At 40.2% G+C, this 25,098-nt stretch overlaps 1 protein-coding gene across 1 annotated transcript; it reads left to right on the top strand.

Annotated features, from left to right (window-relative positions):
• The first annotated feature begins 3,065 nt into the window (after positions 1–3,065).
• Positions 3,066–24,422, top strand: LOC144603678 (sodium-coupled neutral amino acid symporter 2-like). The gene is made up of 16 exons (XM_078417293.1): positions 3,066–3,466; positions 4,357–4,597; positions 4,867–4,948; positions 5,037–5,152; positions 7,401–7,474; positions 7,570–7,662; positions 7,823–7,904; positions 12,372–12,454; positions 13,107–13,165; positions 14,628–14,828; positions 15,449–15,528; positions 16,081–16,181; positions 17,311–17,435; positions 19,442–19,586; positions 19,685–19,782; positions 20,743–24,422. The coding sequence occupies exons 2-16, from the start codon at positions 4,494–4,496 to the stop codon at positions 20,842–20,844; spliced, it is 1,545 nt and encodes a 514-aa protein (XP_078273419.1). The 5' UTR covers positions 3,066–3,466; positions 4,357–4,493; the 3' UTR covers positions 20,845–24,422.
• The last annotated feature ends 676 nt before the right edge of the window (positions 24,423–25,098 follow it).

The raw sequence follows: 25,098 nt of genomic DNA on the forward strand, positions 1-25,098 counted from the left end.
GTTTTTGTTAAATTCCATCATTTGCACTGCATATTAAAAAATTGGATATAAAAGTTCAAGGAAAATTTATTTTACTTTGAGAGCAGTTATGATCTGAAACTCTTTGCCTGCATGAATATAATTAGCAGGGAATTAGATAGGCACATGAGAGTGCATAAATTGTAGGACTAATGGGATTTGTGCAGGATTAGTGCAAATGGATGCTTTGTTGGTCAGCGCAGACTTGATGGGCCAAAGGTTTGCATGGTGTATGACTCTGTGACTCGAGCTGGTGAATGGAATTGACAAGGACTACTTTATTTGGGGCTGCCATTGTCTCAATGGACTGAATGGTCTCAATCAAAACTGTAAAAATGCCATGATTCCAGTCCAAGATTCTGTTTTACAGAATTGCTTCGGGTTTGATTTCCTACACACCTCTGCAAAAAAACAGGATTAAAAAAAAACATATGACCAATCGAGATACAGCACGGAAACAGGTCCTTCAGCCCACTGAGTCTGCACCGACCAGCGATCCCCGTACATTGGTACTATCCTACACACGGGACAATTTAGAATTTATACCGAAGCCAATGAACCTACACGTTTTTGGAATGCAGGAGGAAACCGGACCACCTGGAGAAACGTTCCGACCTGAAACGTCACTCATTCTATTTCTCCAGGGACGCTGCCATGACCTGCTAAGTTACTCCAGCACTTTGTGTCTATATTCTGAATTGGAGCAAGACTTGTTTCTCTCTCTCTCCCTCTCAGTTTGACACGACAGCAAAGGCTTTTATTGATAAATTTTCCACGTATTCCTAACATTTCCCCGATGGGGATGTCCACCCCCATGCACACTCTCACTGTCGAGACAAAAAACAGAACACTGGGAGAAATCAGTGGGACGAAAGGTGGAAGTTGACATTTTAGGGCCAGGACAGAGAGGGAAGAGAAAGATTGACAGAACATAGCAGTACATCGGGGTGCGGTGTAGAGGTTGTTAGGTGAGAGGTGGAACTGGTTGGGGTGGGGCATGATGCACAGATGGAACCAACTGGCGGAGAGGGTGGGACAGAGATTGGTAGTGATAGATGGATCCTGATGCAGTCCTGGACTACAATGTTATATCTTGCACTAAATGTTGTACCCTTCATCCTTTATCTGTACACTGTGGACAGCTTGGTTAGTCTAAGAACCAAGTATTTTCTTTGACTGGACCTCATGCAAGCAAAAGATTTTCACTGTACCTCGGTACAGGTGACCATAATAAATAAATTAAAGCTAAATGGGAAGGGGATGATGAGATGACAGAACCAGACGGAGGGAAGATGGATGAGGCAGAGGTTGGTGGCAGATAGGTGGCGCCAGATGAGTAGTGGATCCTGGTCAGATGGAACCACGTTTGTCTGGGAGAGGGCGGGATGTGGATGGTAGGGACGAACAAAGGGAAAATGTGCGCGGCTGGGAAGCACTTCGGGTGGGTGGGTCACTTAAAATAGGAAAATGCAATATCCATGCCATTGTGTTGTACCTCCTACCTGTGTATATCCCACACCTCTAAGTACTGCAATATACCGGCCATCTCACATCCCATCCCCACTTGCACCTTTTACTTCCCCAGATGCCGCCTAACATCCTGAGCTCTGGCAGCTTTCTGTGTTTGTTCTGGATTCCAGCACCTGCTGTCTCCTCGGTCTTAACTCTCCTGGGTTTTACTCAGGTCTCTTTTGCATAACATCATGTGCAGAAGTCACACACGCACACACACACACACACACACACACACACACCTTGTGCTGGGCTTTGGCACGGATCCCAGTTACAGGAGGGGCCACGACAAAGAACAGGGGCATTGCTCTCGAGCGTCAAAGTGACGCATTAGTTGTTCCAAAGCAAGGGAGCCGATGACGGTGGCGCTGCTCGTGATGAATTGTCTTGCAAGAATTCAGACTGCCAATATCAAATCAATGGAATCAGAAACCCCCCAAATCCCCTTTCCCCCAGGCAAAAACAAAAATGACCTTAACTCAAAATCCGTGCTACAAACCTAACGTGGTGCCTCACATAGGAATATTCCTGTTGGGGTGTCGCTGCCTAGTTACAATGTTATGGTGTAAAATCACTTGTATTATCAATGTGCCAACAAGTCCAGTCAATGGTCCTTCCGCTGCTGGGCACTGAAAGACAGAATCCGAAGGGGACACCCCTGAAACAAGGGCAGGGATGTCACCGGGTGTTTTGTTTAAAGATAGGTGCGAACACCAGTGCTTTGTTGAACACTGTTGAATGTTTTGACACTGGGAAGGTATGAAGAGTTCTTGTACAGTTTTTGCCTTGTATATATTTTTAATTCTGAATAAAGTTTATTTCTTTTAAATTAACAATAAATCAATTGTCGCATCAGTCTTCAGGGTTACATCGCAGGCAGTTAAACGCCACGCTTTGCTCCCTCTGATTTGCCAGCCCCTGATTCCAAAGTGCTTTTATAAAATAATTTTTGATCAGCTCTGGAGTATTGAAGGCATTTCACAGTGGATCAGAGCCGCGCCGCTCTGTACCTGATGATTTGCGTCACTTTCCCTCAATAAAACATTTACTCACATCCGGATCAAATACATGATGTTCCTTCAAGCATCGTCTTTAAACCTACCTTGAACATGACGTTTGGGTGGATGCGGTGAGCATTTGTTCACGGTTTCCGGAAATTGTGTGTGTACATTTTTCTTCTCTCTGGAAATGAATAGAAATGATTTTAAAAATTCGTTCTAAGGCAAAGAATCGTCTCTTCGGTAACTAAAACAGACTGGATCAGCAGGAACCCTTTCCCGCTAATCACGAAAACCCTGAGCTATAGTTTGCATCGAAATTTAACATAGGATATTCTTATACTGTATTACAAACGAGAGAGAGAGGACTTTGTTGCCTAAATGTGACATTTACATGTACATCTGACAGTTTGTCTTTGTCGGGGCAACCAAGATATATGGCATTCATGTAAAAAAAATATATATATATATATATATATATGGACGGATTTGTTTACAAACATTGCAATTAGATATCTTTAGAAGCGGTGACAGTTTCCACTCCGACGAATGGCGGGGTTTGAAAATGAAACCCCACCCCTTTCTGATGCAATTTTAAATCGGTCTCTTATATTAGTCTGAAACACTATTCACACCAAGACGGCATATATACAGGAGTGGCACTGGACGGTCGGGTATTTTTCGGATCGGATCTCAGTTTAATAACAATATATCTATACAGTCAAACAGATACAGATGGGCGAATATCCAAAGGGAGGGCTGCCTTAGAATTAATCTTCATCAAACAAGCTTCTTCAGATACCTTGACCTCTACTACATTCTGCTTTCTTTTAAACTCGACATTTTTTTGGATGTAAATAACCACCCTTGTTATTTCACACATCGGACTGATTTGTAATTGAAGATCTTTTATTTTTAAAAGGCACGTCCGGGAAGAGGTAAGCAATACGTTCAAGCCATTGTCTCTTTGACCTCGTTTCTCATTTTATTCTGGTAGATGTGAATTGATGCCCTGATCAGCCTTCAATATAGGTATTTAATTTAGATAACATTTTGTCCGCGGCTAATTTCCAACATGCATGTATTGCGATAGTCATCAAGAGGAGGAGGATGATGCAACTGGCTCGATGCCGCCTATTCATTATCCAGAATTTCGAATTTCACATCAATGGCCACATCAATTGCTTTTGTTTGAGATCATGTCTCCTTTATCTTATCGTAAGATATATGAGCAAAAATGATTTTACTTCGGCTCTGCACACTCGTTGCAATTCGGTAAATCTGAGTTTTAATCAACCACCGGGAAAATTACATTGGATTCGTGTGTTGTAGTCTCATGACTCATTCAAATGTCACCCTTCCTCTCTGGCTGGATTAACGGTGTAGGGCAGAGACGAGACTATGTGTTTGGTTGCGGTGTTTTCATCAGCGCAACCCTGCCCTCGTCAGAAATTAAATGTAAAAATGTAGCAAAAAATAAAATTATGTACAGGTTGCGATTGGAGATATAAATGTTTGGGATAAAGGCAGTAATATCAGATTAGGGCAATGGTTGTATTCCATTTCTAAAATAAGTATGCCCGTGTATTGATGTTTAATACAGTCTACTCTGTCTGATTTGGACGCATCCAGGATTTTGCCTGCATCTCGTGATGAGACTGGTGGGCTGACACAGAGAGACAACGGTGCGTCGCCGTTCTTCACAGTATTTTTCCATTCGAGCTGAGTGGGTAGCTGATATACCCACGGCAGATCACGTGGAGAGGGACAATTAAGGAGGATGTGTTCAGCTGGTTGCCTGGTTATTGACATTTCACTATTTCCTTAGGGGAAACCACACGGACAAAGCACAGGGGGGAGAGGCAGGTCGCTGGCAGAAGAAGTGTACACACCGCCGACTGCAACGCAAGAGAGAAGGAACCAAACGCAAAGAAGTTAGAAGTGTTTCACTAAAATCGTCTGACCATGACCATAACGGAGATGAACAGATTTAACATCACACCAGATGACGACACCAGCAGCACCAACAGCAACGACTACCCTCCCACTAAAAAGATTCCCATTAATAGGTAAGGGAATATCTCCAGATTTCTGATAATGAGAAATGTTAGTTTAATTGAATAAAACGCTCTCCTAATTGTACTTAATGGAAAAACCGTTTGCCATGCGAGGTATATTGTACCGTTCTTGCTGCATTATAGAGCATCACATGGTTCAATGAATAATTCAGATCTCTCAACTCGTGATCTGTGCCATAAAAAATTTATAATTTACATTTAAGAATCTACCAGCAAATCAGCTTTCTGTAATGCTGTAATTTTATTTTTTACTCTTGCAGTCAATATACCGAAAATGATGCAGAAAGTCAGAATTTTCTGCCAAATTTGTACTATGGGAAAAAGAAATTTGAAGAAGAATATGTAAGTACTTTATTCTGTGTATTTCCATTCAGAAATATGCTCTGGCATCTATGGTTTATTGAATTTGTTTATTATCTTCTTTTGCCAGAGAACTGGAAATACCTCATTTGGAATTTCAGCATTTAACCTCAGCAATGCCATTATGGGCAGTGGCATTCTTGGCTTGGCATATGCCATGGCTAACACTGGAATCGTACTTTTTGTGTAAGTGTTTCATAGACGGCAAAACAAAAAGCACGTGCTTTGCAAGATGCAGCTCCTAACCTGCTGACACTGCAGTGCAGCACTGACTGCAGCAACCTAATGCGGTCCTTTGCTGTATTCCTTACCTACTGTTTAGTCACATGTCTAGGGAGGAGGAGTCTCAGCAGGTTTTCAAATTGTCCATTTAAAAAAAATTGTGCACTTTCAATATACACCATTGTTGACATCTTAATTGACATGTGAAAGGATGGCAACTACGAATGTGAAGTTCAGCATATAATAGGGCAGGACAAAGCATTAGCTTTAAATCTTTTAATTTATCCTTGCGAAGCGCCTTAACAGTAACTGACGAAACAGTAACAGATGATAATGATGGGCATGTAAGTTGGGAACAATAGGCTGAGGGAGCATGGAACTGTTCAGACTGGATTGCTTATTCCGTCTGTTTGAGGTGAATCATTTATTCATGGGCCCGTGGATGGTTTGTTTCCTTGTGTGTTTCTCAGTCACTGGTTGGAGATGACCTTGAGTAATAGTGCAGCACAGGCTGGGAGAGGACTTGTAATTCCTTCTTAGTGGGGGAGGGAGTTAAAGGGATGTTTACAAACAAAGGATTTGGTGGCAACCAGTGGGAATCGGTTTTTAAGCTTAAGAAGTTTAGATTTGTGGAATTGGATATGATTAGTATGTTACAGATCCCATTGTTCATACAGCAGATTATATTGTAAAATGGGTTTCATGTGATTGCAAACAGCCAGTATAAGAACCTACCCATGCCTTGTGTGCCTAATTTGCTTAGGCTAGATGTATTCCCTATACTGTTTGTTAACAAGGGAGACTACTTGTAATACATTCCATCTAACCAATTTACAGCAAAGAGGCATTTGAAATATTTGGCCTGGGGCTACCACTTATTTAAGAAAGGTTGTGCTTCTTTGATGAATGAGTAAAAAAGAAGGGCACTCCTAAACTTCAAGATTAGGCAACTAATCTTGTGACCAACTGAATAAATAGGATTGCTTCTCCCATAGGTGGCCACACAACAGCAAAGGTGTTGATTAATATAATGCAGTGTGTCGTTAGCAAAAATAATACAATCTTTGTGACAATGTTATGCATCCATGGTCACTAAAAACAACATGAAAGCTTAGAAACTGTAAATAATGCTGCTCTCACTTTGTGCCAATAGATTGTACCATTTGCAAAGCAATCTGTGTTCAAGGAAATGAAAAAGGCTGTTCTTGAAATATGTGGATAAATATACAAAATAAAATGCATGTTCTTATTAATGCCATTGCATAGTAAAATCATGAGTTTGCTTGATATTTAATCTTGCCCACTGTATAGTTCTGTTTCTTATTCTGTAGCAACAGAAAAGATTAAAGTAGATTTTAAATGGTATCAATCATTGGTGAGGGAGGTAAATAGGCGTTTTTGTGTGTTTCGACATTGGTTTGATAATATAATGAGCGGTTGCTATAATGATCATTTGCTGAAATGTTATTCCTCAAGTGACTGAGAGCAGTGATTAATCTTGCTATGATGTGCATAGTTGCCATACCACCAGGGAAAAGAGAAAAATCGCATGTAACATTGGGTGGAAATGTAGTTGGGTGACAGTGCAATTGCATACATAACTAATTATTGTGGATGTGCAGTATCCATTGATTTGGCTGAGAAGCTGCTCTGATCTTGCATTATTTAGGATGGCAGGGACAAGGTAACAGCGTTGTAAAGGCAACCTCTTGTGATGTGTGAAAAATCAGTGCTGCAGCCAATTAGTTAGCCACATGGTGAAAGGATTGAAGTTTGTTTTTAAAACAAAATGATGACTCTTCACTATCACTTTTTATTTCCTTACAACTGAAGTTGTACTTGTTAATGTTGCAATCAGGCATTGACTTTAATGTAAATTACAATCCATTCATTGTTGAATGAAGTATGTATGTATGAAGGGACTGCAAAAGCTGGTTTAAACCAAAGATAGACACAAAATGCAGAACAGACAGCATCTCTGGAGAGAAGGAATGGGTAATGTTTCGGGTCAAGACCCATCTTCAAACTGACATTGGGGTGGGGGTTGGGGGGGGGGGGAGGTAGATAGATAAGGGACTGTGAAAACACGGCAAAGAGAATGGAGATCAAGGAAAATGTAGAATAGCTGGGAGTAGGTAACATTATTGAATGAAAACGTGATTCATTGTTTAGTGTCATATAACAGCAATCTTACTGTTTTGCATTTTTCCAGGATTCTTTTGAGCGCTGTATCAGTCTTTTCTCTATATTCCATACATCTCTTACTGAAGACAGCAAAGGAAGGAGGTAATTAATTTGCTTCTTTGCTTCAGTGCATACTTTAATTTCGTCAGAATGGAATATTTTCATGTTCGTGCATTAAACCTTGCTTTTTGTCCCAGGTTCACTGGTCTATGAACAACTAGGACTGAAAGCATTTGGGTTACCTGGGAAATTGGCAGCATCACTCTCAATCACGATGCAGAATATTGGAGGTAAAATTCCACTATTTTCCTAAACTACATTTCGTTCAAAATATGAACATCCTCCTTAAGGTCTACATATTCCAATTTAAAGACATTTAGCCTCGACGTTTAGACGGTCTTAGTTATTTTTTTTCATATTATTCTTTTCTTTACCTTTTTCTTACTGCAGCTACATCAAGCTACCTCTACATTGTGAAATATGAGCTACCAATTGTCATTCATGCTTTGCTGGGATTTGAGGAAAAGACTGGGTACGTTGAATTACAAACCGAATGTCGGGCACAATATGCTAAAGATTTGTACCAGAGATTTAAAAACATTTCCAAAAAACATTCACCTTTGGAGGAGGATCAAGAACTGGAGGTCGAAGGTTTACGATGAGAAGGGAAAGGTTTAGTGGGAATGTAAGGAGTAATATTTGCACACAGAGGATGCTAGGTATACGGAACAAGCTGCCAGATGAAGTAGCAGCATTTAAAAGACATTTAGACAGGTGTATGGAAAGGAAAGGTTTACAAGGATATGTGCCAAATGCAGGCAAATGGGACCAGTATAGTTGGTTCCTGGTTAGCATGGATGAGTTGGGCTGAAGGGTCTGTTTCTGACTAACTACACAAAGTTCAGCGTCCCTTGCAGAAAGCAACTAATGTGAATGGAATGCTACATTTAACCCAGGGTAATACATTTTGTTATGCCTTGTATTCCGTTGGCTATCACCATCCTAGGTATGCTAGCCCATTCCAATGTAACAGATCTGTTGAGTTTTATCAGTATTTTCTATTTTTATTCTAAAAGTCATGTTTTACATCCAACTGAGCTAGTGCTATATGAAAGGCTGGTTTCAATTGGTATAAGAGTGTTTCCAGCCACAGACGTCAACTGTAATGTACACCCATCTATTTCCAGTTAACATCCAATGGTTAGTTTCCATAAAAACTGTTAGTCAACCGAAATTCGGTTTAAATAAAATCGAGGAGGGCATGGCATGTTCATTGCCCTGCCATAGTTTGGATATCCCATGCCAAAGACATTATTTTGTTGTGATCTTGCTGCAGGAAGTGGGAGAGAACAGTGTGGCTTGGTACAAGTCAAGTCAAGTCAAGTCAAATTTATTTGTCACATACACATACTCGATGTGCAGTGAAATGAAAGTGGCAATGCCTGCGGGTTGTGCACAAAAAGAATTACAGTTACAGCATATAAATAAAGTTAATAAGTTACTAAACATAGCACAAAAAGTGTCGACAAAAATTTAGTCTCTGGGGTTATCAAAGTTGACAGTCCTGATGGCCTGTGGTAAGAAGCTCCGTCTCATCCTCTCCGTTTTCACAGCGTGACAGCGGAGGCGTTTGCCTGACCGTAGCATCTGGAACAGTCCGTTACTGGGGTGGCAGGGGTCCCTCATGATCTTGCTTGCTCTGGATCTGCACCTCCTGATGTATAGGTCCTGCAGGGGGACGAGTGTAGTTCCCATGGTGCGTTCTGCCGAACGCACTACTCTCTGCAGGGCCATCCTGTCCTGGGCAGAGCTGTTCCCAAACCAGACTGTAATGTTGCCGGACAGGATGCTCTCTACAGCCCCAGAGTAGAAGCAATGAAGGATCTTCAGCGACACTCTGAATTTCCTCAGTTGTCTAAGGTGGTAAAGGCGCTGCTTAGCCTTACCCACCAGTGCGGCAATGTGCGTTGCCCACGTCAGATCCTCTGCGATGCGGACTCCCAAGTATTTGAAACTGCTCACCCTATCCACAATAGACCCATTTATCTCCAGTGGCGTGTACGTCCTTGGATGTTTAGCCCTTCTGAAGTCCACAATCAGCTCCTTTGTTTTAGTGACATTCAAGAGGAGGCTATTGTCCTGACACCAGAGTGCCAGATCAGCCACCTCCTCCCGGTAGGCCTTCTCATCGTTGTTGGAGATCCGGCCCACCACCACAGTGTCATCAGCAAACTTGATGATGGAGTTTGAGCTGAACCTGGCCCCACAGTCATGTGTGTACAGGGAGTACAGTAGGGGGCTAAGGACGCAGCCCTGGGGGGATCCTATGTTCAGGGGGAGGGAGCAAGATGTGTGTTCCCCCATCCTGACCACTTGGGGCCTGGCAGTGAGAAAGTCCAGGACCCAGGCACACAGTTGGTATACACAAAACAATGCCGGAATTATTCTAAGGATGGGCAGATGGAACAGCTATGTTTTCATTTGAGGCGTGAAGCTTTCATTAGAATGGACGCAGTGAAGACGTTTCTGGTTTCATCCCAAATAAATCCTTGCAGGTTAATTGGAATTTTTCTCTAATGAGGGTAAATGGCAAAATAAATCAAAACTATAGTCAGATCCAAATAGGCCGAATGGTCACCTTCTGTTTCATAATACACAGATAAACAGAATTTCAAGATTGCAGTTGTGAGTTCTACCCCCCAAGAAAAAACAGGGACTTTAAATTCAAATCACCAACAGCCACCTTGGCTTGGAAATTCAGGTAAAAATGATAGTAGGACCAACAGTGACCCCCATTATTAAAATGTAATTGGACAGCACCTTCAGAAGCCAACCGCAGTATCTGACCCAGAATCTCCATGTGGTGATACATGGAGTGATTTTAAAGAGTGGAAGTACTTTCATGACATAAATCCAGTCTAATCCTGGAAAAGATTAGGATTTGTCCATTTCAGTACACAATGCAATCATACCAAGTTATGTTACTTGTACTCGACCTCACTGGCATGTAAAATCAATTCCAATATGTATGGAAACATTTTCCCTTGGGTTTAAACTATTCTTGGAGATTCCAAGAAAATATATTTTATTTTAAGCTTTTCCTGCCCTTTATGTCTCTTAATCCCATTTGTCATTCCCTTTTTATGTTGACTCATTTGAATGATTTGCCTTTTAGTAAAATGTTTAAGTATGTATTCCCTGTTCAGACTCTGTGCTACTCAGCATCAATTCTGATTGCTGCAGGAGATGTACAGCTCCTTAGCCTGTTCGCACAAGTCCCAGTTGCCATTTTGAGCCTCCCGTGCTGAAATGGGTTCTTAATCACCCCCAACTGCAGTGCAAAGTTCGACTGGAACTGAACACAAAAGTGATAATTGGTTGGTATAATTAGTCCACCTCAATTATTGTAAAATCCAGTAATTGTATCGTCAAACCGGAAGTAGATTCCGCAATGCAAAACAGTAATTCGAAACATGCAAATGATTTGAGCAACATGGGTTGAATAATGGAGAAGTACGACAATGATTGGGAAAGCTACATGACAGTGTACCCGTGTTCTTAATGGAGTTTCCAAAAATTTTACCATGTGGCATCTTCCAACTCACAACTGCAATCTTGAAATTGGCATCTTCCAATTCCTTTAGGAAAGATAAGCTAAGAGTAGAACTGACAGCTATGTGTAGCTTTGAATAAATGCGTATAATTGCTTGTCAAAACAAAATAGTAAAGGGTGACATTGGAACATTTCATTTACTGGGTTACTTTTTCATTCTATTCATTTTCTCCGACAACACACAGTGGGCTTGCTTCCCCACCACTCCCGTCACCCATTTACAGAGATGACCCATGTTATTTAAACCCATTTACTTCTCTGTTCTTTGATGCACTCTGTCGCAATGATCAGCTGATGTAAAACCTCACCAAGCAATCCCAAATGAATACAAAGTTTGGCACAGGGCAAATAAACATGTGCTTTGGGCAGTCTTTGAAAAACAAAATCACCTCAATAGATTTAAAGTGTAGTATCTCTCCATTGGAATTCCATACTTTATCTGAGAATACAGCATTATCATATCAGCTGGAAGCAAAATAATTAGAAATTAAGCTCCAAATACAGAATAGGCACCACTGTTAAAGTAGCTTCAGTGGAAGGATGAGTGTAGTCATGCATTAGAAGTACCAATAATTAATCATGTATACAAGATTCATAATAACTTGCAGTGCAATCATCTTCTTTAATTGTATGATTTAGGTGTATAAAATAATTAATGTGCTACATTATACATTGACTACAAGTCAAGGAAGGCCTCATGCAGACCTGTGCTTCTCTTATACTCATAGCATATAGTTACACGAAGCTGCCTTCCTCACTCACATTAGTGGAAAGGCAGCACCACCAATAATGAGTGCCCTTCACCATTAAAGAATGTGCAACTGGCAACGAACCTGTTAACTTGAATCAGTGAAGCAGTCTTTGTGGAATATTTCTTGAGCATCACATGCCTGGCGTAATTGGAATCAACCTGTCTCTGGTTTTAACGCAGCTTTGTAGCTACCTTGTGTGCAAACGATTAACTGTATTCGGACTGTATGTTTTGATAATAAGATGCAGCTGTCGTGGAAAATAAGAGCTGTGACATTTATTTATTCTATGACTGACAAAGGTGGTGGAGTCTTTCAACTCCTTCAGGATTGGTTCCAACTTGTTTTCCCAGCTTGTCCCAGTTGGTCTTGGGTGACATGTGGCTAATGAATGTTTTGGACTGGTTTCGTCTAGTTCCATGTTGTGTGTGTGAATTTGTTAGGGGTAAAAAATAAAATGTAAATTGTAAAGACAGCTTAAGCCTCTTTAAGCATTTAACATGTCTCAATCTATCCTATAAGACTCCACCATATGTTGGTCAGCAAGACAAGACGTTCAATAGTAAAGTTAAGAAATCTCAGTTGTTATGTGAAGACTAACAGGAATAAGACTGACAGAAATGCTTTTCTCTTTCAGACAATGGTACATGAATGGTGACTACTTGGTCCTTTTGGTGTCTTTATTCATAATTCTTCCTTTGTCCCTGCTGAAGAATTTAGGTGAGTTGTTTACACTGAAAGTCAATGACAGTAGGAATATAGTGTAGTTTTAAAAATCCATGACTTCTTATAGGCGTTGCCTCCTCTGTTTTGAAGTGGGCAGTCTGCCATTGTGAAAATAATTTGCTGAGAATTTAATCTGAACACCAAAGTTTTCTGTTTTTAAAACCCAAATCCATATTACTTTCCCTCTTGATTCAGTGAATTGCGATATGCTGCACTCGGTTATTAAGAATAGGGTTGTCAATGATGATTCATCATCAAATGAGTGACTAGTAGAAAACAATCACGTACATCCAGATCCTCCCACCCCCTCAGTGTCACTGCCTGCTGTTTAAATGTGAACTTGACGCAAGACTATCATTAAATGTCACAAAACTCAGGGACACAGAATTGCACAGCCGCAGTTGGGAATTGAGGTTATTAATCAATCAAATTTGTTCAGATATGGGTTTTTAAAATCTGTTCAACACTGTAGTGACACTGTGAGCTGTAGTTATATTAATAGATCACATTTTCTTTCTGTGCAACATATAGGAAAATTATAAATGCCTTTATGAAGAATACTCTTCGATTTTACTGTTAAATCATGAATTGGAAAATATTTGAAGGATGTTACTGACATCTATAAATTCCCCCTCTTATTTTTCAGGCTACTTGGGCTACACCAGCGGCTTGTCCCTTCTCTGCATGCTCTTCTTCCTAATAGTTGTAAGTATGAAGTTGGATTCATCTTGTTAGAAATGACAGCAGAAATTGTGTAAAAGTGCTTAATGGTAGAACTACTTTTTTCAAAGGGTCTTGCACGTTTTGATTTTATCCTAATTTTCTCAGTAACATCGGGTTTTTTTTCTTGAAGTGGAAGGGAGCAGTTAGTGTCTGGGTTGTCACATCGCAGTTCTCCATTTCTCTAAAAGCCAGATCCCACCACCATCACCCCAGCTGTTAGTGGCTGCTTATGTTAATCCAGTGACTACCAAGAGGCTGGTTGACTATGACAGAACCAAAGCCATATTGACAAACTATATTTGCATGCCCCAGGGTTGAAATAATCCGTGCAGCTGATGTGGAGATAAATGTTCTGAATATTAATGTTGGGTAACAATACTGAAACAGTGAATGACATTGGATAAAGCTTCATATAAGCATTACCATCCATTGTTGTACACGTCTATAGCTTTTTAAAATATACATGTTTGGGAAAAGAACATTACCGGCAAACAACAGAGGTATTATTCAATGATGGGAGGTAAGTCTTAGCCCATTTAGTGCCCATCGCTAATTGCCCTTGAATATTTGGTGGTGAGCCAACCAACTCTATCTCCTGCAGAACTTGCGGGAAATGCTAGATAAGCGTTCCAGGATGTCGATCCAGTGACAATAAAGAAATGACTGGTCCCATGAGAACCTGGAGAATGAGCTTTTTGTTGTTGCATTCTGACAGAAGACTTTCCACATTTAAACAATTATGGTAGCTGCATCCTTTTCTCCAAGTCATGTCAATGTCAGTTGTCGCAGCCCTCTGGTACATTTTTGGAATCCATTTAAACAAAACATACATTGAACCTAGAAACAAGGAACTGCAGATACTGGTTTACAAAAAAAGGATGCAAAGAGGTGGAGTAAATTAGTAGTCAGGCAGCAACTCTGGAGAACATGGATAGGTGACAACCATTTCTATTATATTGCACTTAGCATGTGTAGAATTTGAATCCTCTTATGATTCTCTATTAAAATAATTGGGGGCAGTTCTGGGCTAGTTCATAGACTGCATTCGCCTGTGGGTATAAACTACTTTTAAACACTTCCATTATAATCAGTTCCATATCTGGTAATGCGAACAGAAAGACCTTTTCAGCAAAGGGTATTGAAGCATGTCACTGGAGCAGATCAGATTGGCTCTCAACCCAAAACGTCACCTATCCATGTTCTCCAGAGATGCTGCCTGACCTGCTGAGTTACTCCAGCACTTAGAACTTGTACCCTTTGTGATGTAGGTCACATTGTACTGGCAGGGCATTCAACGGGCCATCACTGACCCTTGAGGTTGTGGGGAGCAGGAGAATTAGAGTGGACTTAAAGAAAACATGTCTACTGTCTACTGGCATTCTCAACCATGGTTATCCATTTTTATTTTTCTCCATTATAATTCTCATGTTACAAATACTTGCAGGTAATTCACAAGCACACTGAAATTCCTTGTCCATTGCCCCTAATGGACCAGGAGCTAGGCAATGCAACATTGAATATGACGATAATGATGACTGCAACATCGGCGTATGAAGTAGTTACCAGCGTTTCGGAGCCCAGTTTAATGCACAATGCAACTGATGAGGATATGTGTAAACCGCAATACTTTGTCTTCAATTCACAGGTAAGAATGAATCAATTGTGAAAATGTGCTTAAAAATTAACATAAAAGATCATGGTTTATTTCATATGAGACTCGTATGCATTTGTAATATGTTTGCTCATGATACCTTGCAGTACAGTGGTTTTAGTGTTAAGAGGTATTGGGAGGCACAGTGGTACAGCTGGTGGAGCTGGTGTCTCACAGCACCAGACATCCAGGTTCAATCCTGACCTTGGGTACTGTCCTGACTGAGGAATTTGCATGTTCTCCCTTTAACCACATGGGTTTCGTCTGGGTGCTCCGACTTTCTCCTACAATCCCGAGGCGTGTAGGTTTGTAGGTGAATTGGCCTCTGCAAATTGTCCCCAGCATGTTGGGAATGGATGTAAAAGTGAGATAACATGGAACTAGTGCAAACAGGTGATCGATGATTGGCTTGGACTCAGCGGGCCGAAGGGCCTATTTCTTTGCTGCATCTTTCCATCTTTCAATCAAATCAATTAAAACAAAACGCCAATGCCTGATCTTTATTATTATAATATTTAATAATGCTCTTGCCTTGGAATGGTTTTGTTAAGATAAATTCACTGAATAAATGTAAATTATTAATATTAAGCTTTCCATTTTCCTTTGTATTTCAGACTGTCTATGCCATACCAATTCTGACATTTGCCTTTGTGTGTCATCCAGCTGTACTTCCTATTTATGAAGAACTCAAAGAGTAAGAACCCATTTCGATTATATTGCGTTTAGCATGTGTGGGAATTAATTCCACTTGTGATTCAGCAGAAGTATTCTCTATCAAATAAATTGGGCACTGTTCTGGTCTAGTTCATAGACTGCATTTGCCTATGGGTATAAACTGTTTATAAACACTTGCATTTTAATCAGTTACTGGTAATGAGAACAGAAAAGCTTTTCCAGCAGAGGGTATTGAAGCATGTCACTAGAGCAGATTAGATGTACTTTTCCCTCTGCTTCCATCAAATCTTGCACTATCTGATATGAACACGAAGTTCCAAGAGTGAAAAACACATTCTGTTCCCCGGCTTGCCATCACTCATCAAAATCGGCAGTAACATTTGCCAAGAATGTGATGCTCCTGTTAATTTCCTCAAAAAAATATTCTGTGTTACCTATTGAAGAAAAAACCTGAAATGTATGATAATTTGTTCATAATTTATTGAAATTGTGCTGAATTTATTCATATCCATATTTTTATGTTAAATGAACTGGGATGAATTAATCAAAACAATATTTTGTTCTCTTTTAGCCGATCTCGCAAGAAGATGCAGAGAGTTTCCAATGTTTCGTTTCTTTTTATATTTATTATGTACCTGTTGGCTGCTCTCTTCGGTTACTTGACCTTCCTTGGTAAGTCTCAATTAATGTATCTACCCTTTCATCCCTTTATCCTTTGCTCTGTTGAGCCACTGTCTTCTCCTCATGTACTGTTTCCTCAGCATGACAGCATCACCTAGATTAAACAGCCATTCTCATGCGAGGATAGGGCTGAAATGCATCACCTCCTAATTCATGCCAACAAATGTGTCATCTTGATCATTGTATATGTTTTATTTGCGAAGAATCAGTATATAGTTTCAGAAAAATAGTGTTTCCACAAAAGTTGGATAACCTAAAAGTCTGAAACACAAATTCAGCAATGACTTTTTTTAATGGTTTGACAAATTATCATTAATATTTTACATATGTGCCAAGGCCTTGGGTCGGAAAGAAATATATTAGGACGTTGAACCTTAGGCTGATATTAGTATATGCCAAGAGGGAGGTCTATGTCTATGCTGTTGAGATTTAGACTATGGTGATACACCGTGGAAACAGGCCCTTCGGCCCACCAAGTCTGTGCTGACCAGGGATCACCCTGTATGCGAGCACTATCCTACACACTGGAGACAATTTTACCAAAGCCAATTAACCTTCAAACCTGAACATCTTTGGAGTGTGTGAGGAAACCGGACCACCCGGAGAAAACCCACGCGGTCACAGGGAGAATGCACAAACTCCGGACAGACAACACCTGTAGTCACAATTGAACTCGGGTCTCTGGCACTGTAAGGTGGCAACTCTACCTCTGCACCACTGTACCCCTCCCCACTTCCCCAAATTCTCAAAAGACGAAACAAGCCTGGTATGTCAGGTGGATATGAAAGATGGTAGCTATATTTTAAAAAACTGGGCAATTATCCTGACTTTAAACTAAAGAAATTGCAAATGCTGAATTGTGAACTAAAAACACAGAAAGTGCTGGGAATAATCAGCAGGTCAGGCAGCATATGTGGAGAGAGAAACATAGTTTATGTTTCAGCTCATTGACCCTTGATTATTGTTCCTGAAGCCTGTTAATTACTCCAATTTAACATAGCAGAATGACTAGAGACGTTTCAGAATTTTTTTTCTTGAGGTGTTTTCTCTCCTGATAGATTTAAAAAGAAAAGGAAATAAGGTTTTAAATGTAAACCTCTAATCTCTTTCCCTTCTACAGGTGAAGTTGAGCCAGAGTTACTTCACACATACTCAAGGGTGTACCGATCTGATACTGTCCTCCTTATTGTCCGTCTGGCAGTACTTGTGGCTGTTACATTGACAGTTCCAGTTGTGCTTTTTCCAGTAAGTATACTCCCTCTGAAGAAATCAATATCAGAGTAGAAATTTCCCTTTGATTATACACGCTAAATATGGGATTTTGTTGCTTCTGTTCATTTAACATGAAAGATCAACGTGCTGATAATAAATGTTTTTCTGTGCTTTATGCCATGAACATAACAGAAGGACAGGCCCCTCGAGCTTCCCCCACCATTTTTACATACAATCTTGGCTAATCAGCCCTGGTCTCCATTCCTCTTCGGTATCAATTCCCCACAACCCTCAATTCTCTAATCTTTCACAAATTAATCCACTTCCACTATAAACATATCCAATGACCCATATTCCACAACCCAAGAGAATAAAATGATCCAGAGTTTTATTGCCTTATAAACCCAGCTGCAGAAACCCTCATCCACGCCTTCATCACCTCCCGTCTGGACTACTGCAACAGCCTCCTCTATGGCGCACCCTCAAAAATCATCAATAAACTTCAATACATTCAAAACTCCGCTGCCCGTCTACTCACACACACCTCGATCCGTGACCATATCACCCCCGTCCTTTATAAACTCCACTGGCTCCCCATCCCCCAGAGAATCCAGTACAAAATCCTCCTCATAACCTACAAAGCCCTCCATAACCTGGCCCCATCCTACCTGACCGACCTCCTCCACAGGCACACTCCCACCTGCACCCTCCGCTCTGCCGCTGCCAATCTCCTATCCCCCCACATCCGGACTAAACTCAGATCCTGGGGGGACAGGGCTTTCTCCATCGCTGCTCCCACCCTATGGAACTCACTACCCCAAACCGTTAGAGACTCCCCCACACTCACCACATTCAAAACATCGCTGAAGTCTCACCTGTTCAGTACTGCCTTCAACCACTGAAGGTCACCTCACCTTCTGTCTCCTTTCTCTGTTCATTTATTTATTTACTTATTTATCTATTTATTCATTTCCCCTATGTTCTCAAAATCTCTGTAAAGCGTCTTTGAGTATATGAAAAGCGCTATATAAATAAAATGTATTATTATTATTATATAAAAAATGAAATTTGAGACCTGGATTTTAAATGACATCCCCTCGAAAATGCGTGTGCCCTTATTCGAGACTCCCATTAGTAGAAACATCTCAAAATCCACCCTTAGGATCTTTTGTTTCAATAAGATCACCCTCATTTTTTCAAACTTCAAAGCGTACAGATGCAACTTCTTTAGACTATCATGATAGGACGGTCCTCTTGTTTCAGAGTTAACCTGGTGAATCCCTTTTACAATGCTTGCAATGATACTATATCCTTTTCCAGATACTCCCTATTTCTGAATTTCGATCCTCTTAATATGAAGTCCAAAATGCCTTTTGCCTTCTTAAATGCTTGGTGCACCTACTTGTAAACTTTTTTGTAATTCATACAAATGGTCTGACCACTTAAAGTTCAGAAGTGATAGCCTGGGTTAGACGCAAGACAAGATTCCTTGTTATGTGTAGGAACTAACTGCAGATGCTGGTTTCCACCGAAGATAGACACAAATGCTGGAGTAACTCAAGGGGTCAGGCAGCATCTCTGGAGAAAAGGAATAGGTGAGGTTTCGAAAGAAGGGTCTCAACCCAAAATATCACCTATTCCTTTTCTCCAAAGATGCTGCCTGACCCACTGAGTTACTCCAGGATTTTGTGTCTACCCCTTGTTATGTGATTCTTTGACCAAATTGAGAAGAGAAACACTTATTGCATCATTGTGACGCTTTTACTTTTAAGGCTTGCTGTCTTTCTGACCTGAATAAGGCTAAAAAAAATAGGCAAAATAATACAGGTGATATCAATAATGATTATTTAAGTTGGTCAAGTTAACCTCAGTTCCAGTTATTGCTATTATTATCATTCGAGCAGCATCTCGCCTAGCTGGTTTTATCTTGTCTAGCCATCATTAATTGATGGCACGAAACTTACTCTCTCCTTTTGTTAGTGTGTAATAAATGTGGTATTGGATGAATGATGTGACATAATGTTAACTTGTTCCCATAGATTCGAACCTCTGTTCAACAGCTGCTTTTCCCCAGCAAAGCATTTAACTGGATACGTCATACAGTAATCACTGTTGTAATTCTGAGCTGCATTAACTGTCTGGTCATCTTTGTTCCCACTATCCGAGATATCTTTGGCTTCATAGGTGCGTACATAATATAAAATGTCTTCTTTAATGTGTGCACTTTTTAATCAAATGTATGGGACCTGATGAAAATTAATGCTCTTTCCATGTTTTCTTAGGCTCATCTGCTGCTGCTATGTTGATTTTTATCCTGCCTTCCGCATTTTACCTCAAACTTGTAAAGAAAGAGTCCATGAAATCAACGCAGAAGATTGGGGTAAGTTGAAAAACTAATTTTTAAGTGCAATAAATAAAATGTTTATAAGGACAGACCTTTATTGTTTTAGCTCATACTTGGAGACATTTATCTTCACCCAAATTTAAATATTTGTTTTGTTTTTAATCAACTTAATATATAATTATGCAACAATTATTTTGGTGCACGATGTATTTTCACATTTTCTATGTACAAAAAGACCAGTTAGATTTTATATCCCATGCACATATTTCCCATTCCCATACTGACCCTTTTTGTCCTGGGCCTCCTCCACTGTCAGAGAGAGGCCACACGCAAATTGGAGGAACAGCACCTCATGTTTTGCTTGGGCAGCTTAATACCCAGCAGTATGAATATTGATTTCTCTCATTTCAAGTAACCCTTGCATTCCCTCTCTCTCTGTCCCTCACCCACCCTAGTCCTCCTGCTAGTTTCAGTTTGTATTCCTTCATTGTAACCTCTTCCACAGCCAACAATGGACCATGTGGGCTCCACCTTTCTTGAGCTATCACATCCAACTCTGATTTGTTCTGCACCTTTTCATATCTCTAGTTTCCCTCCCTCCTGACTCTCAATCTGAAGAAGGGTCTTGACCCGAAACGTCACCTTTTCCTTTTTTTTCCAGAGATGCTCTCTGACCCACTGAGTTACTCCAGCGTTTTTGTGTCTACAAGACTCTAGAAATAATAACACCTCACTGAGAAGGTAAAAGAGACAGGCTGCAGAGAACGAGGCCATTTGGACCCTGCTAAAATTCAGTCTCTTCAGCCAAATAAACATGGAAAGTAATTTTCAAAAATAGGAAGCTTGTTTCATCAGAGTATCCTTAAGTAGTTAATATGCTTCCTGTTTTAAATAGTTCTTAGTTGGAATAGAATGTTTTGCTGATACACATATATATAAACCATTTGAAAAGAAATACTGTACTGACTAGTTTGCTCTTCTTCTTCCCCCCCATAGGCATTAATTTTCCTGATCTGTGGCATAATTGTTATGTTTTCAAGCATGACGCTCATAGTTCTCGACTGGATCCACAACGCATCAGCGGATAGTGGCCACTAAAGTGCTGCTGAAGAAAACCACATACTCGACTGAACAGAACTGATCATTACTCTGAAGAACAATTACTATTTTCCCAGCCTTGAAATTTCCAAGAAATCTGAAAGGCATTCATGTTTGCTGTCTTCCTCAAAGTTAGGAATAGTTGTCCAAAATATTAAACTATTTATATTGTAATTGATTATTGAGCAATGTGGGCCCAGGCCATAATAACAATACCATTCCTAGAGAATGGACTAATTGGTGTATAATATGTATTTATACGGCCACGTATGTGGTGGAACAAAGCATTATAAACCCTTAGGAAATTGACTCTTGTAGATACTGAAGCTAAATTAATTAGGGTGTGGTCATATTTCACTGTATATTAGTAGATTTAAACAGACAGCATGTAGACATTCAGCAATTTTTGACTTTTTTTAAAAAACAAAACTATTGTGGATATAGACTTGATTATTTAATTTTAAGGCAGCAACCTGCATTTTTAGTTTACTTCTCCAACTTTAGATAGTTCCTCTGTCCCTCTCTTCCCCTCCTCCTTCCCAGATCTCCCTCTTATCTTCCTGTCTCCACCTACATCCTTCCTTTGTCCCGCCCCCCCCTGACATCAGTCTGAAGAAGGGTTTCGACCCGAAACGTCACCCATTCCTTCTCTCCCGAGATGCTGCCCGACCTGCTGAGTTACTCCAGCACTTTGTGAATAAATACCGATTTGTACCAGCATCTGCAGTTATTTTCTTATACTTTTTAGTTGAGAGTTGTGTATACTCTTGTTCAAAAGGTAATGTTGATTTTAAAAAAAAGAACACATTGGCAGGCAAGACACAGTGAAAGGTTTCTACTCTAAACTGGCCCAGTTTATTTTACAAATTAATAAAATAGGACACCGTGGATGAAGTTGGCAGAAAGGGCATGCTTCAGTGCTGTGTGGTTCTCTGATTCTACTCTCCGTTAATTATTTTTGTTTGATTTTGAAATATTGGAAATATTCAAATCTGTTCTGGATAAAAGGACTTTGGACAAACTGCATGCATCCAGTGGGATAAAGGAAACGTGCGGAACAGAAGTTCAGTTCGTGGCTGGAGTTGATGCACATCAACAGGAGCATCAATTGAGATTTGCTGTTGGACTTCACATCCCTAGGCCAGTGAGGGATAGGACATGTCGCTCACAAATCAACTACAGGATTGCCCCCCTTTTACCTGGCGTGCTGGATAAGTGTAGGATCAGATTCCGCTCTCGCGTCCCATATCCCAATACAGTCAACATTCACGTAGAAAGAAATAGTGATATTGGACAGATTTCAGTGTGGATTTGGTGTTTATCTCATTGTACCTACCTCAGGCACAAGGGGAACAAAAGATGAAAAGAGCACATCTTGTCCAGCTCTGCGGCTTTAAAGGTTCTCACCTGTTTGCTGAGTATGTCTCTGATTGCCAGTGAGGAAAGGTGTAACAATCCTAACTTTGGGTACTGTCTGCGTGGAGTTTGCATGTTCTCCCTCTGGGTTTCCTCCAAGTGCTTCACTTTCTTCCCACATCCAAAAGACCTGTGGGCTGGTTGGTAAATTGGCATCTGTAAATTGTCCCAAGTGTGTAGGTGAGAGGTAAAATCGGCAAGGAAAGTAAAAATGTGATGAATGTAGGATTAGTGTGAAATTGGTGGTTGATGGTCAGCCTGAACTCAGTGGGCTGAAAAGCCTGTTTCCTTGCTGCATCTCTAGCATAATTGGATTCTCACCGGTAATTGAAGATTTAGTTTTCATACTAAACTTGTAACTATGTCTTGTCGAAGAATTCAGCATGTTTAAAGTATTTTTTTGGAGCTGCTTTTTTCTTGTATAATAATAATGCTGTTTTTAGTGATGTATAATAATTGAGAATATTGGAGAGCGGAATCCATTTCATAGTTAATGAGACGATTGAAGGAGATTTTACATTTTTCAAAATGTTTTGTACCATTTGTTGAATACAGTTGTGGCATTTCTTCACATCTGCCAGCTGTTCCACTTCTGGAAGCCGAATCTGTGAATGTGCAATGTCAACAGGGGAGCAGTATCCATTGTTTTCGCAGAGCTATTTTCTTCCCTGCTAATAAACATCAATGGTCCACTTTGTCGAGGTTGCATTGAACTCTCATCAAAGTGCACTCATGATGATTCTCCAGCAGAAAACAAAACACCACTCCATTGTCCCTTCTAAGTCATGTGTCTAAAGCCAAGCAGTGGTTGTTGGAAGTAGAATTTGTGCGATTGTAATGAACAATGTGGTACTTCCATTAACAACTCCAGCTTAAAAACACCACTCAGGCACTTCCTTTGTGTCTCTTTTGCCATCTGTTGCCACTACAGAGAATGGCTGTAATTTTCAATGATGTTGTCAGTTGTCTAAGTAGTTGGACGTGACAATAACAGAAATGAGATCAGGGGATCCAAGAAGAAAAGATGGCATTCTTTTAACGATATTGCATATTCAGTACTGAATGATTTTCTGCTTCCTGAAATTGAAATGTTATTCTGCTGTTCCCACTTGGTTACTTGAAAGAAAACTAGTATATTGTGCTTCCTATGACAGTTCAACCTGCTGCAAAACTGTTTTATTTTTTAATTTGCTATTTGTCATAGAATATTTATAGACCCGGAGGAAAGCAGTATAATTTAACATATTTATGACTCTGTAAATAAATGTACATAATCTTGGACTATTTGTAAATACATTGTCAATATTTAAGAGGTATTATTGTTCCTTTAAATCCTTCTGAGTCAATTACTGGACTCTCTTCGAAGCTGCAGCGATGGCTGAAGATCTTCTGCTGACTACTGGTACTCTGTTTCAGTGCTTTGTGTTTCCTTTGTTCAATATAACTTGTGTAACACAATATCAAGTGCTAAAACGGTGTGACGTTGCCAAACGAGTAAATGAACTGGCGCAATGTAATTATTTGTACTGAGTGACTGGACTGGGTTACTGGTTGTTGCTGTCAAACAGAACCTCAGTTGATCAACATTGAAACCATATCAAATTTTGTTAATTAGTAAAAATAAATAATATTTTAAGACTTCTCCATTAGTGGAAGCTAGACTCATTGCCGTTTGTAAAATTGCAAAACAATTATAATTTCTCAATTTGTTTTTTGTAACATTTTTACAAAGAATTATGATGAAGCGTGACTTACAACTGAAGTTCGTGTTTCAAAGACAGTCACCAGAACTTTAAAAAGCTTGTGCATTGATACTACTTGTATAATTCACTCTAAATATTTGTACTAGTGAAAGCATGCAGTACAGAAAGCTTATAAAGCATGACTGCTGCCTTTTAGCATATCCTTTTCATTAATGTGGGTAGAATGCCTTCATGTCTGTTGTATTTTCTGATACTATTAAAAAGGCTTTCACTGACATTATGTAAAAGTTATCATGTATGTACATTTCTATACCGTTAACTGTGAAAGGCTGACAATTTGGATGGAGGTAATTTGGTTGTTAGCAAAGAGAGTGCATTATTAACAATGCTACACTCTTGTTTCAATGAAACACCCATTGTATTATATATATTGTAAATAAAGTTATACTCTTAAAACAGTCCTTGTCTTCTCAGGGTTAGTCGCCTCATAGGAGCAAAGAGGTCCTTCTACAGTTGTACCGGGCCCTGGTGAGACCGCACCTGGAGTACTGTGTGCAGTTTTGGTCTCCAAATTTGAGGAAGGATATTCTTCCTATGGAGGGCGTGCAGCGTAGGTTCACTAGGTTAATTCCCGGAATGGCGGGACTGTCGTATGTTGAAAGGCTGGAGCGATTGGGCTTGTATACACTGGAATTTAGAAGGATGAGGGGGGGATCTTATTGAAACGTATAAGATAATTAGGGGATTGGACACATTAGAGGCAGGAAACATGTTCCCAATGTTGGGAGTCCAGAACAAGGGGCCACAGTTTAAGAATAAGGGGTAGGCCATTTAGAACGGAGATGAGGAAGAACTTTTTCAGTCAGAGAGTGGTGAAGGTGTGGAATTCTCTGCCTCAGAAGGCAGTGGAGGCCAGTTTGTTGGATGCTTTCAAGAGAGAGCTGGATAGAGCTCTTAAGGATAGTGGAGTGAGGGGGTATGGGGAGAAGGCAGGAACGGGGTACTGATTGAGAGTGATCAGCCATGATCGCATTGAATGGCGGTGCTGGCTCGAAGGGCTGAATGGCCTACTCCTGCACCTATTGTCTATTTCAAAAGAATAATTATCTTTTATACAAGATGCCAAAGGGCGTAG

This window comes from Rhinoraja longicauda, chromosome 20 (assembly GCF_053455715.1).
Source record: "Rhinoraja longicauda isolate Sanriku21f chromosome 20, sRhiLon1.1, whole genome shotgun sequence".
NCBI classification, from domain to species: domain Eukaryota; kingdom Metazoa; phylum Chordata; class Chondrichthyes; order Rajiformes; family Arhynchobatidae; genus Rhinoraja; species Rhinoraja longicauda.